Source organism: Chlamydotis macqueenii, chromosome 25, assembly GCF_036417535.1.
Source record: "Chlamydotis macqueenii isolate bChlMac1 chromosome 25, bChlMac1.mat, whole genome shotgun sequence".
NCBI classification, from domain to species: domain Eukaryota; kingdom Metazoa; phylum Chordata; class Aves; order Otidiformes; family Otididae; genus Chlamydotis; species Chlamydotis macqueenii.
In genome coordinates this window covers 3,891,468-3,904,903 of record NC_141580.1, presented here as the reverse complement: position 1 = coordinate 3,904,903, position 13,436 = coordinate 3,891,468, and the positions used below count along the sequence as shown (strand labels likewise).

Here is a 13,436-nt window from a genome sequence, read left to right as displayed (position 1 = left end):
AGCAGGTTTAGTCACAGCCTCCTGAGGCTTTCCTGTACGCTGGTCTCAGCGCCGAGCAGAATCTTCACACCCTGAAGGTATTATGTGAGAGCTTGCGAGCCATGTGGCGGTCTTCTGCCATGCCTGCTGTGACAAAAATAATTGTCAAAGTGTTTCTGGGAACCCTAGGCTGACTCTGTTCCTACGGCGTGAAGCAGAAAGACGTCTTCCCGAGACAGAGGGCTCCAGCGCGCATCTCGTAACGCTGCTGCTGTTACTCCTTGAGGAGTGTGTTTGCTCTGTAAGAGAGTAAGGATGGAAGGAGCAGGAGAGCAAACTCTTAGAAGGAAGATGACACAACGGGGTGCCCAGAGGTACAGAAGGGCGAGGAGGAAGGATGTTTCCAGCTTTGCGTGGCCCCTAGTGGGTGCTGGACCAGGAGGCTGGGTCAGGAGGCGGATCAGGCCCCAAACTGGAAACCAGGTGCGAGCGAACCATCCCTCAGCTCCGGGATCATGCCGGATGGACGGAGCAGGAGCAGGGAGCGGTGTGTGCCCTGGCTTTCTCTGTGGGCAGCCCAGCTCTGAGACAGCTCTGCAGGTGCAAACGCTACCCCGCAGCCTGGGGCTCTGGTGGAAGGTGCCCCGCCAGCACAGCAAGCGTCGAGGGGCGTCTGCGGGCGGGATGGCCGACTGAGACACACGTGTGCATTTCGGCTGCCCGCCAGCTGCCCCGTGATGTTTGGCGTCGGGCGAACTTTACCCTGTGCCACCCAGCGCTGAGTTCTGTGCTCCGAGCCGAGGTCTGCGTCTGTCAGCGTGCAGGCATCGCGCACTGTGCCACACCGCTGAGGTGACGGCCAGCCAGGAGGTGGGAAATGGGCTTTCCAGCTGCCAGTCCATGGGTGAGGCAGAAGCACAGACAGGTGCAGAGTTTTTCCCTCAAATACCAAAAATTCATTCTATCCCTGAAATAAAATGCTCAAGGGAGGCTGACAGCCGCTTGGTGGCTCGGGCAAAGGCGGGAGCTGCCCCTTCCCCTCCAGACCAGTGAGCTCTTTTCAAAAGCTGATTTGGGGGCTGAGCCTGCCAATCTGGGTCTCCTCCTCGCAGTATTCCCACCAGGATCTGCCCTCAGATCTTGTCTCTTCCCGAGTCTGTACAGAGGCATTAAAACTGCTCGTGGAGAGGTGAGAAATCCCAGTCCCAGTCCAGCCCCTCAGCGTGGGGCTGTCCCTGCATCTCCGGAGGCTGCTTCTCCCGTGCCAATCCCTTTGAACCGGGCTGCATCTCTCACCATGAATGGAAAAACACCTTTTCCCTGCCAGGCTCTGAAGCTGGGGTTATCCCCTTCAGCTGGCTCCTGCTCCCCTCCGGCATTGCTCCCGTCTCCATCTCCTGCCTCCTCCTTTCCCACCAACCCGATGGCACTCGGGAATGTGATGTTCTGATTTCCTGTGTCCCACCTGCTAGGAAACCTCACGAGCCCATCCTGGAGGCTGAGCAGTGTGCTGGGGGGAATGGACCCTGCTGGGCTTTCCCCTGGGAGGAGGTTTGGTGCGTGTGGCTTCGGCTCTGCTGTGAAAAACTGCCTGGAGAAGGGACTCCCCAGGTCTAATCCATCTCTTGGAGAAGGTGAGGTCCTGCCCTTACCTTCCATCTGCTCTGCAGTGAGTTCAGTCTGTGGGGAGAAGAGAACAGAGCCGGGCGTGGGGGCTGTGTTATTGCCGGGGTACCCAAGGGGCTCTCCCAGCGTTTGAACATCTCCCTCCCCAGGCTCCGCAGCCCGCTCGGCGCCGGGGGCCGTATCCGTGCTGTGTCTGGCCGTGCCACGCCCAGGAGCCCTTCTGCCCTCGCTGCGGAGCTGAGATCCTTGGGGAAAGCGCAGCCGGCAGCAGCACAGCGGGCAAGGGGATGCTCAGACCACAGTCAGGGCTGTTTTGGGTGGAAAGGATGTTATTTCAAGGCTTGATCCCTAGTTCAAGGGGTTAAACAGCCTCTGTGCTGAGCCTGCTAGTAGCAACTTTCCTGCCACAGCTTGAAAATGTAACTGTATTCCGGGGAATCACGGGAAAAACGAGCTCCTGTTGAAAAGATTTGGATAAAAGGTGCTCCCACATGGAGGAGATGATGCAGGTAGCAAAATACTTCAGGGTGGAGACTGTGGGTGGCAGAAAAGCTGTTTAATGCTGCTGGGGCGCCGGCACGGCGTCTCAGCCGGGAGCTGCGGGGCGTTCGCCTTCGCAGCCGGAGCTCTGGGCAGCAGCGTCCCAGTGCGACTGCGAAGCAGTGTCCTTGGTGCGGGGCTGGATGGGGGAAGATAGAAACGTCCCCCCGGCTGTGAGAGCATCGCTCCCAGCCTTCTGCATCAATGCAATCTGATCATTTCCCCCTCCCAACCCTGGCTCTCGGCATCGCCTGTGCCTGGAGATGACAGCCACAAAAGACGGTGATGTCTTCATCCTCACTCACCCTCACACTCCTGGGATCAAGGGCCACTCTGGGTGGCTCCCGGGCTGGAGCTCGTTTGGCTGCTTCCTCCTTTGGGTTGGGTTTCTGGAGCAGCATCGCGCTGGGTCTTTGCAAAGGTGCAGAGATGAGACCTGCCGCCCAGCGAAGCAACCGAACGGAGGGATGAAAAGGAAAACCTGCTCCTTCCCTGATCTATGGTGCCCTGGAAAAGGCCATGCTGCATGCAAGAAGCTGTGCTCACCTCCGTTGGGATGGCCAAGCAGGGTGACGCAGACAATGGGTAAAGCCAAGCCTTTAATTCGTCAGCTCAGGACCTTCCGCGGCCCTGCAGCACACGTCCCCAAAAAGTGCGGGGCAGAGCGGGTGGTGGGGTCTCCTTTTGTCTCCAGGTGCTGGGCAGGCGCTGGTGGGAGATGCTCCTGCTCTGGCCCTTGTCTTCCAAACGCCTGAAGACCTGCAGAAGGGGCAGAAGAAACCTTCAGAGTTTGGCATCCCAGAAAACAGGGCTCAAGGGTCACACCAAGACATCCTAAACCAGCAACTTAAACATGGCCAGGTCGCAACAGAGCATGGGAAGGAAGAACCTCCACGCCTAGTCTGCACTGGTGTTTTGGTAACAGAAATAAATAGACAAAAAGTTATTTACAGCAGCTGAGAGTATCTTTTGTGCCGTGGAGAAGCTGCACAGCCTCATTTCCTCGGCCAGCACTTGCTTAAACTGGGCTGCAGGGACGGTTGCAAGCCGCTGGGTGGAACAGGATCCTGCGAGATGCTGCTGGGCCTGGTCTTGGTGTGGCTAGAGCCTGAGCTGTTACATTTGTACATATACACACACATCTATCTGTATTTAAGTTTGGTTTGTACCTAGGTACAGAAAATGCAGTTACATTTGGATTTTCAGGTGGCTGAGCGAGGCTGATTCAGGTCACGCTGTGTGGCAGCGACTCAGGCTTGGCATGACTGGGTAGGTCCAGTCCTGCTGCTCCGGAGCTGCTGCAGGGCGAGGAGTGATGGGGACGGGGGCCGCCACCAGCTCAGCCCTGTGCTCAGAGCCCCCCCAGCCTCCTCCCTGCCCAAATGCTGCTCAAGCCGGAGGCTGAGCCGCCGGCAGCCGGGTTACCGGGGTCTTTCGGGAGGAGGGAGCAGCCGCAAACTGCTGGGAAATGTGCTGTTTGCCGTCATCTCAGGATCGCTAGTGTGGATCTGGGGAGCTGAGGGGGCTGGATGATGGGGCTGGGTGGGTGTCGTTTGCAATTATTGCTTTCCAGATCTTTCTATAATACAGCAAGTAATTTAGCAAAAAAAGCCTCCAAGATGTTTTGCTGACTGTGAACTCAGAGTGTGGGTCAGGTTTCGCCTGCAGTGGGAATCAAATTGCCCCTGAGCGTTGCCACCTCCCCCTCAGCCAGCATCCATCCATACACGCATCCCATCGACTCCAAAATAACCTCACCTTAACTCAGTCCTCGCTCCCCGCAGCTTCTGCCTCGGAAATCAGCACCCAGAGGAGCCTTCAGAAAACATTAACCCTGCAGCGTACTGCTCATCCCTCCTCCTGCCCTCCGTGCCCGTGCAGCATCCCAATGAGCAACGGTGCCGCGCGGCAGAGCGGTGCCGCCGGGCTGGTGTCCATACCCACGCGATGCTCCGGGGCGGTGGCTAGATTGATCCAGGGAGATGGGCTGCTGCTGAAGATGCTCCCAGTCCTAATCCCTCCTCAATTTACAGCTGATTGCCGTGGCAGGGAAAGCGACAGCGTGGCTTGTTTGCCTGTCTGGTTTAATCAGAGGGAGCAGCAGCACCTCCGGAGCGCTGTCACTGGGATTTGCGGTGTTCCCAGCTGGCTGACAGGCCTTCCCTCGCCTCAGGAGCTGAGCCAACGTCTGACTATGCTCCGAGCAGCCCCGAGGGCTCATGGTTGGGACCAGGACGAGCTGCCCTGCCAGGAAAAACCCAAGGGATGCTCCAGGGGCTGTGCCCCGCGCAGGATTGTGCCCTTAGGGACGCAGCAATAGCTGCACCCAGCCATGGGGTACACGGGCCGGGGGTGAGGCTCCGGGTTGGGACCCTGGTGTTCCCAGGGTTTGGGCTTTCGAATTCCAGCCTCATCCCACTGATGATGACCTGCTCGGGGAACAAGGGCTCCCCACTCTGTGCCCCCGTTTCCATGGGCTGGGGGACACAAGGATGTCAGAGCTGGCAGGTTCAAGTTGGACGTCTGCGTGACCCCGCAGCACAGGGGACAGCCCTGGGTGCTCCCCAGCGGGATGCAGGTGACAAGTGGCTGCTCTGCCAGGGACGGTGTCAGCTGCGGTGGGATCAGCTCTGAGCCACCAGCCCTGCCGTTTCGGCTCAGCTCATTCACGGGTGGGTGAGGCACCCATCAGGGTGGAAACTCCCAGCTTGCCGGGACTGTCTGTGCTGGTTTAGCCCTCGGCCCCTCTCCGCAGACGGCAAGTGCGGTGAGGTCCTTTCGCAAACAAGCACACAAAGCCGGCTGCTTGTCCTAACCGGGAGCGGGACTGATCCCGGCACATGTCCCCAAAACAACGCCCCCAGCCCCAAGAGAAGGAAAAGGGTTAAAGTGGCGTCTGCCTGAAAGACAAACCATCTCAGGAGCATCAGTGCCAGGTGATGCTGACGTGCTTGCACCCTCTGCCCCCCGCCTCCAGCCACCCAGCTTCGGCTCCTTGGGACCAGGCTGGGGCTGGAGGGGACCGAGCAGTGCCGGGGCGGTGGGGGATTCTGTGACAGCTGAAAAATGAGCCAGCGGGCAGTGAGAGAAGTTTCTGAAAAGAGAAGAGGAATCTGCCTTGAATGAAGAGGATTTTAGCACCTAGGGCTGAGCCAATCAACCTCCGCCATCCCCGTCCGAACGGGAATTGTTTGCACACGCTCCGGGAGCTGCTTAAAGCAGGCGAGACGCGGAGGAGTAGGAGCAAGCATGGTGGGGGGAAAATCCCCCCTGCCTGGTAAACCCGCAAGCGGCTCCCTATAGCACTGCCGGGACAGCGCGCACCGGCGCAGGGGACTCACCTCGGGGTGCTCCTGCTGCCGCCTCGCCTCGCCGGGGACCGCGGCCGGGAAGGTGCTCCCAGAAGATGCTCTGTCCTGCCGAAGGCACCAGCCCTCTCCATCACCCACGGCCCCAGGCCGGCAGCAATCTGGCCGTCCCCAGGTGAAGGCTTTGCTTTCTCCAGCTCCCTGTCCCTGGGGTTCCCATCCGAGCGACGCGGTGGGACCATGGAGGCGTCCGTCCTCGTGGGAAGCGTCATGGTGGCTCTCCTCTGCTGCTGCCTCCTGAGCTCTGCGTGGGCTCTGGTAAGTCTGCGTGGGCTCCTCTGGCCCCTCTCCTGGCTTTAAATATTGCTGATTGTGCAACCCGCTCTGGTCAGGGGTCGCGTGCCCCCCGGCCGCACGTCCTGCTCCACAGAGCGCCCAGGCGGGAGCCGGCTGGGAGAGGAGAGCCTCTCGCTCCTGCTAAAAGCTTTCAAGCAGCCATAGAGACACCACAAGGTGATGGTTTTTCCATTTCTTGGATGCATCCTGAGCAGGGTGCGCTGCCTCGGAACAGAAAGAGCAGGGCTATTTACGGTCAGCGCAGGCTTCACCCATGCAGACGGCTGCTTTTGGGTCTCCAGGGGAGGATGTGGCCCTGCCTGTGGGCAGGCCGGGAGCCAACGTGACCCCCCTACCTCCCAGCTCCTTTTCCCTTCCCGAGCTGTTTCCCCATCTCAGCTCCAAACTCAGCCCCTGAGGCCAAAACATCCCACAAGGTGTTTGCGTGCGCGGTGCGACCAGGAGGCTGCAGACCCCACAGGCTGTTCCCGTCTGCGTCGCCAGCCCCCGGCGCTGGGCGCCCGCTCGTTTGTGGAGCCCCAGCTGGCGGCTTGAAGCGGGGGGCTGCTGGACCCAGCTCGGAAGGGCTCATCCTGGGCAACCGGGACATCCAGCACCACTGGTGGGGTGGGCGAGGAGGAGCCGGGGCAGAAGCCTGACTGGCGCCACTGGTGTCTCGCACAGAGACATGAATCTCAGAATCATAGAATGGTTTGGGTTGGAAGGGACCTTCAAAGCCCACCCAGTCCAACCCCCTGCCAGGAGCAGGGACATCTCCAACCAGATCAGGTTGCTCAGAGCCCCGGCCAACCTGGCCTGGAACGTTTCCAGGGATGGGGCATCCACCGCCTCTCTGGGCAGCCTGGGCCAGTGCTCCACCACCCTCAGTGTAAAAAATTTCTTCCTAATATCTGATCTGAATCTACCTCCCTGTATTTTCAAACCATCACCTCTTGTCCTGTCCCACCAGGCCCTGCTGAAGAGTCTCTCCCCACCTTCCCTGCAGCCCCCTTTGGGCACTGGGAGGCCGCTCTCAGGTCTCCCCGGAGCCTCCTCTTCTCCAGGCTGAACAGCCCCAGCTCTCTCAGCCTGGCCTCGCAGCAGAGCTGCTCCAGCCCCCTGATCATCTGCGTGGCCTCCTCTGGACCCTCTCCAACTGGTCCATGTCCTTCTGACATTGGGGGCTCCAGAGCTGGACACAGTACTCCAGGTGGGGTCTCACCAGAGCGGAGCAGAGGGGCAGGATCCCCTCCCTCGACCTGCTGGCCACGCTCCTCTTGGTGCAGCTCAGGATGCCGTTGGCCTTCTGGGCCGCAAGGGCAGAATGTCCACGCGTTCCTCAGCGGCCCACGGGCAGGGTGGAAGTGGGGAGCTGGTGGTCAGCCTCAGCCTTGCGAGAGGGAAGAAGGAGAGCAGGAAGGCGCGCAGCACGTTTCTCTTCGCTTGGTCGTTTGAATCAACCCAAAGCTGCACAAACCCGACTCACCCAGGGAGGGTGGGGAGAGCCCTGCCCTGCCACAGCAGCTCCATTAGCTTCTCCTCCCGGCGCATCCGTTCTCCATGCACGCTCCTGTCTTCCCTGCTGTCTCCAGCTTTGCCTCTTGTTTCTTGTCCCAAGGATGATTCCCCTTGATGCTGCGAGTCTCCCAGCGAGGCCACTGCACTACGGGGCTCAGCAAAGCGTTGTTTCCGTGTTGGAGATGATGTTCCCGTAACGGCCCTCGAGCCCCTCGTGATTTTGGACTCGGTGTTAATTACCTGGTTGGATTCAGGAGTGGGTGGCAGGGAGCAACGGGGTGTTTTGTGGCAGCAGAAGTGATGTGGGTCCTGCCCCGTGTCAGGAAGCGTTTGTGGGTGTCTCATCAACTGCACTTGGGGTGCTGCTGGGTCACAGCAGCTTTCCTGGATCCTGGATCCTGGCTGTGGGGGGCTCACGTTGCCAAGCAGGTGGTGGCAGCTCTCTGGGGACGTGGAGATCACCAAGGTGGGTCGAGCTCTCCCAGGAAGGATTAATCCCTAAATTGTGAGCACAAAGAAGAGACCTGAGCCGAGCTGGGTCTGGCACTGCTGGCTTAAGCCAAGCCACGCAGAGGTGGGGGTCGTCACTTCGGTTTTGTCTTGATAGGTTGACCCCGATGACGTTCTCACAAAAGAAGAGCAGATCTATCTCCTGGTGGAAGCTAAGGAGAAATGTCAGAGAGACATAAAAGCCCAACTGGAGATCAAAGGTAGCATCCCTCCCCTGCGCGTGGGTCAGCCCTGGCAGAGCTGGCTATGTTGTGGGAAATGCTTTCTCCTCCGATGGGAATGGGATGGGATGAGGGAGATGCACAGCTCCAGGGGGCTGCGAGGTCCTCGTGTGGCTCCTGGCACCGTGGCTGCTCTGAGTGCAATTAGGTGCTAATTAAATCATTACCCTGAGTAGGCAGCGCTGGCTGCTCTGTGCAGAACACAAATGGGAGCAGGTGGAGCCTTGGCCCTCAAGGAGGGGTGGGACGTGATGGGACGTGTCCCCCTCCCTGGCCCCACCTCAGCTCCTTCTGTGTGTTCTCCTCGCCCTGGCCCAGCACACACTTGGGGAAGCCAGAAGTCACTTTGTGGCCCTGTTTGGAGCCAAAGTGTGACGTGTCTTTGCTCGTCGGCCAGACACCAGCTGCCCTCCAGAGTGGGACGGGATTATCTGCTGGCCCAAGGGCTCCCCGAGCCAGGAGGTGTCAGTGCCCTGCCCCGACTACATCTACGACTTCAACCATAAAGGTAAGCGCTTGCACCCGGGCAGCGAGCGACCTCACCTCGGTGCCAATCCCCCACGGAGCAGGGAGGCGTCAGGGCTTCCTGCGGGTCCCGCCACTGTCACAGCGCCCGTCGCCGTTCCCAGGCCACGCCTACAGGTACTGCAGCGCCTACGGGACTTGGGCCATGGCTTTCAGCATCAACAAGACCTGGGCCAATTACACCGAATGTGCTCTGCTCTTCTCCTCCGAGAGCCGGAGCCGCGAGAAGGTGACCTTACTCATTGGAGGTGCTGGGAAAAGGGGTCGGGATGGGGAATTGCTGGGAGCAGGAGGCTTTTCCTGCTCCACTCCCCACACAAGCCCTGCTCCTCCTGCGGTCCCAGCCCAGAGGCCAGGGGCAGAGAGGGGACCTGGGCTGCAGAGGGGTGGTGGAGCACAGCCCTTTCTTCCAGGAGGTGTTTGACCGCCTGCACCTGATGTACACCGTCGGCTACTCCATCTCCCTGGCCTCCCTCATCGTTGCTGTCTGCATCCTCTCGTACTTCAAGTAAGGAGGAGCTGAAACCCCATCCTGGTCTCGGGGAGAACCATCTTCTCCCCACCATCTGCACTCATGACCCCCTGATTGGGAGCAGCCCCTTAGGGAACGGGAACCAGCCCCGAACCCCAGCACAAACATCAGACCATTTCCCAAAGCCCCAGAACACCCCCAGAATGACCAGTTCCCCATACATTCCAGTCTAGTCTCAAAGGGGTTGACATCCCACTTGCCCCCAGATCTGGCTTCTGTGCCCACGGGAGGGCTGACACCTTGGAGCTCACCTTCTCCGAGACCCCCGCCATTGCCTGAGCCCACGTGTGACGAGCTTGTTGGGCAGCCAGGACTGGGCTCGTGTCTCACCCCCTTCTCCGTAGGCGCCTGCACTGCACACGCAACTACATCCACGTCCACCTCTTCACCTCCTTCATCTGCCGGGCGGTGAGCATCTTTGTGAAGGACATGGTGCTCTACTCGGGTACACTGGCCAGCGAGGCGGAGAAGATGAGAGAAGACGACTTCAAGGCAGAAATGGGTCGCTCGCTGGGACAACGGAGCCACCTGGCAAGTGGCGCGCTGAGGCCAGAGGCAGGAGCAGGCAAAAAGGGGATTTAGGAGCCCTGGTGTAAGGGGATGCGCTTGAGACCTGCCCAGATCAGGGCTGTGTTGCTCTGGGATGATGCAGCTGTGGAGGGATGAAGGGCTACCTACAGCTCTGCCCAGCTTCTCCGCATCCTCATCCCACAGCAGATGACGTGGATCTGGCAGCCGGTCTGGGCTCAGAGTGCCCTGCTCTGGGAAACTCCTAGAGCACCTGCTCTGCATCTGATGCTGGAGTATCCCAGGGGAGATGTAGCTCCTTGCAAGGGGAGGAACGTGAGCCACGCCTGGGTTTTGCTGGCCAGAGAGCAAAAACCACCAGGCTTTGCTTTCAGGAGAAACCTCTCTGACCATATATCCACAGGCTGGCTGCAAGGTGGTGGTGACTCTCTTCCTCTATTTTCTGGCCACCAACCACTACTGGATCCTGGTGGAAGGTCTCTACCTGCACAGCCTGATCTTCATGGCCTTCCTCTCCAACAAGGATTACCTGTGGGTCCTCGTCATCATCGGCTGGGGTAAGCACGGACCCCAACCCAATGCTGTGGCCACTGAGACCAGGTGGGAGCCACGGTTGAGCGGCAACGGGATGCAGACAAGCTGCCAGGAACCGGTTTGGTCTGCAACCGTGATGCTTCATCTCTGCTCCTCACTCTGGTTCCTGCCCCTCCAGGTCTCCCTGCTGTGTTTGTGTCTGTGTGGGCCAGCGTCAGGGCCTCGCTGGCAGATACGCAGTACGTAGGTCCATCTTTTCTGACAGGCCTTTACTGGGGGGAAAGACTGGTTGCAAATGCTGACAAAAAAAAAAAAAAAAAAAAAAAAATCTGTGGGCACCAGAACTTTCGAAATGAAAATTTTCCAGAAAGAACAAGAGGCGTCAACGCACATACAAAGCCTGTTCATAAAATCGCCAGGAATCTAGAACAACAGTGCTTTTCTTCTGCATTTGGGAGGAAGCTGGATACAGGTTTACACCATAAATTGATAATAAACAGTGCAAAGATAACTTTAGAACATGCCCTTTGGCATTTAAGCAGGAGTTTCAGCTGGCCAAGGAGCTCTCAGGAAGGTAAATTCTAAGCTAAAACTGATTTGCAACACCACGATGGTTACAGATGCTGGTAGCATGGTGCTGTGGCGCCAAGATTTACACAAACTCCACGATCTCACTCAGGGGAGGTGAAGGGTGGGAGGACGGGGACAGTGGCTGGGGGTGCAGGGAGCCATCAGCTGGCAATTTTCCTCACCAGGGATTTCAGGTTTTTCCAAGGTGTTTCTTTACTGGTCTCTTCAGGTGCTGGGACCTCAGCGCAGGGAACATGAAGTGGATTTATCAGGTCCCCATCTTGGCCGCCATCGTGGTAAGAATCCCATGGCTGAATCTCCCAGTCCCTTTTGGGGAAAGGAGATCGCTAGAGACCCAGAGCTGTCTGCTTGTGGTCGCTGGGGTTGGTCCCCAGTCACCCTGGCACCCAGGGAGGGCCCACGCGATGCAGAGGGATCCAGGGGCGCTGGTCCCTCCCCACTCTGACCACAGCATCACCCCCATGTCCCTGCCTGCGGTTCACCCAGAACTGCCTGTCCTCATGCCAGGGGGCTGCTCAGGCAGGCCCACGTCACTGCGGGCAACAAAACCGCAGTGGGTGTCTGTCGGCAGGTGAACTTCTTCCTCTTCCTCAACATCGTCCGGGTGCTGGCCTCCAAGCTCTGGGAGAAGAACACGGGGAAGTTGGACCCCCGGCAGCAGTACAGGCAAGTGCCGGCAGCAGCAAAGCCGTGCCCCGGCCCTGGTCCGGCTCGTTTTCTGTGAGCCGGACACTGCAATAGCCATGCACAAACCGGCTGCGGCAGCAGCGGAAGCTGGAGCGGCTGCCCTCTTCGCTAGGATGCTTACCAACATCTGCCAGGCGGCTGCAGGCTGGCTGGCAGCTCCCGGCTAACGGCTCTGCGCTTTTCTCCTCTCAGGAAGCTGCTGAAGTCCACGCTGGTGCTGATGCCGCTTTTTGGAGTCCATTACGTGGTGTTCATGGCCGTGCCCTACACTGAAGTCTCCGGGGTCCTGTGGCAGATCCAGATGCATTACGAGATGCTCTTTAACTCCTCTCAGGTACCTTGAAACGGGGCTGCCAGTCCCGCTCTGAATGCTGACCGATGCTCGTCCAGGGCTGTGGGAGGCAGACGTACAGCGTCCCGGCTCAGGACTCAAACTCCACCTCTGTCTCTTTTGGCAGGGTTTCTTTGTGGCTTTTATCTACTGCTTTTGCAACGGGGAGGTAAGTTAGAAGTGTGAGCAGCTGAGCTCCCTGTTACAGCACCTTTAGGTTCAGGGAAGTTAACCCACAGCCCCCAGGCTGGGATAACCAGAGGGAAAACTCAGATCTCTCCCTCTCTGTACGATTTGGAAAGGAAGAAAAAAAAAGTCACTAGGAGTGAAAACCACGGGGAAGGGAAGGGATGCCTGTTCTGCTGTCTCTGGGCACCAGCAGCCATCTGCAGTCTCTCCCTCAGGTGCAGGCGGAGATTAAGAAAGCCCATTTTCGGAGAAGCCTGGCGCTGGACTTCAAGCAGAAGGCGCGTGCCACCAGCACGGCGGGGAGCTGCTGCTACAGCGGGCTGGCCTCCCACACCACCGCGAGCTTCAGTGTGAGCCTCGCGGGGCGAGGGGCAGCAAGCACACAGCAGGGGCTGCTGCTCCCTGCCCGCGCCAGCCTGCCAGGTTACATCCCCAGCTCCTTCGCCTCGGAGAACTTTTTGCCCTGTCCAAACCAGGAGATGAGCCAGAAAGGCTGCGGGGAAAACACAGTGAACCTAACAGACCTGAGTCAGCGTCACCCTAACCTAAACAAAGAGCTGGAGACGATGCTATGAACGGAACGGCGTCTCTCCCATCTGGACATCCCGTTGTGCCTGGAAAGAGGCTGATCCTCACGCTTTGGGCTCCTTTTACGCTTGCGTGGAGAGCCGGGGTAGGGGACAGCAGCTGGAACACCAGCGTTCCCTTTCCCTCACAGCCAGCGTGGGCCAGCTTTGAACTGGCTGCTCTCGCTCCTTCTGCCTACCTGGCCTGGGAACAAGCAGCCAGTTCGAAACCTCATTTCCTTCTACGCACAAGTGATTGATTTAAGCGATGTCTGTGCATGCAAAGCCTCGAATCATCACCAGGAAACAATCCTCCAGGCTCAGCCTTACCTCGACCGCCTGGAAGGCGACCTCAGCTCCAGCGTGTACAAAGCCGATTCCATGAGCCCATTGTCCTGCAGTCTGGCTCCTCGATTGAGCACCAATTCCTGCGCTGTACAGCCTGGGGCAGGCGCCACAGAGCTGTTCTGCAGCTCAATCTGCCCTGACTCGCATCCTCGTGCAGCTCACAGATACGCTGAAGCCCAGCACGCGACGCTCAGCCACAAACGGGGAGCAGAAGTCACGGGGGTGCGATGGGCTCAGGGAGGGAGGCCAAGCTTTACGGCCTGGGAAGGGCACAGCGAAATGCCTGGGTCACCCAGGCTCTACAGCGCGGTTGTCCATACACACACAGACCACTGCATGCAAGAGCCTTGGCCCTGTAATCTTTTTGCAGGCTTAGAAGTGAATAAAAAGAGAGCCTCCATGGCTGCTGCTGTCCTCAAACTCCATTACGGACTCTACATTACGAACAGTAACTGGTTGCTGGAGGGCAGCAGAGGGTGTAAGGGGCTGGAAACCCAGCGCCGTTCACAGCCAGCCAGGTCCGCTCTTGCTGTGCGCTGCTGGAGCCCAGCTTCCCCCTGCCCACCC

The 13,436-nt window shown here is 58.9% G+C and overlaps 1 protein-coding gene across 1 annotated transcript; it reads left to right on the top strand.

The window, feature by feature from the left end:
- Nucleotides 1–5,616: 5,616 nt before the first annotated feature.
- LOC104479139 (parathyroid hormone/parathyroid hormone-related peptide receptor) lies at nt 5,617–13,210 on the top strand. Its single transcript, XM_086766685.1, has 13 exons — nt 5,617–5,771; nt 7,915–8,017; nt 8,436–8,546; nt 8,668–8,792; nt 8,977–9,071; nt 9,440–9,626; nt 10,027–10,180; nt 10,336–10,396; nt 10,957–11,023; nt 11,320–11,418; nt 11,632–11,769; nt 11,894–11,935; nt 12,171–13,210. Exons 1-13 carry the CDS (start codon nt 5,694–5,696, stop codon nt 12,528–12,530), a joined length of 1,620 nt encoding a protein of 539 aa, XP_086622811.1. The 5' UTR covers nt 5,617–5,693; the 3' UTR covers nt 12,531–13,210.
- The last annotated feature ends 226 nt before the right edge of the window (nt 13,211–13,436 follow it).

Excerpts from the sequence above, each read along its gene's own strand:
- LOC104479139 (XM_086766685.1), top strand. The coding sequence starts at position 5,694 with ATGGAGGCGTCCGTCCTCGTGGGAAGCGTCATGGTGGCTCTCCTCTGC. Across the intron at positions 9,627-10,026 it reads TGGGACAACGGAGCCACCTG|GCTGGCTGCAAGGTGGTGGT; the intron begins GCAAGTGGCGCG and ends ATATATCCACAG. Across the intron at positions 11,936-12,170 it reads ACTGCTTTTGCAACGGGGAG|GTGCAGGCGGAGATTAAGAA; the intron begins GTAAGTTAGAAG and ends TCTCTCCCTCAG.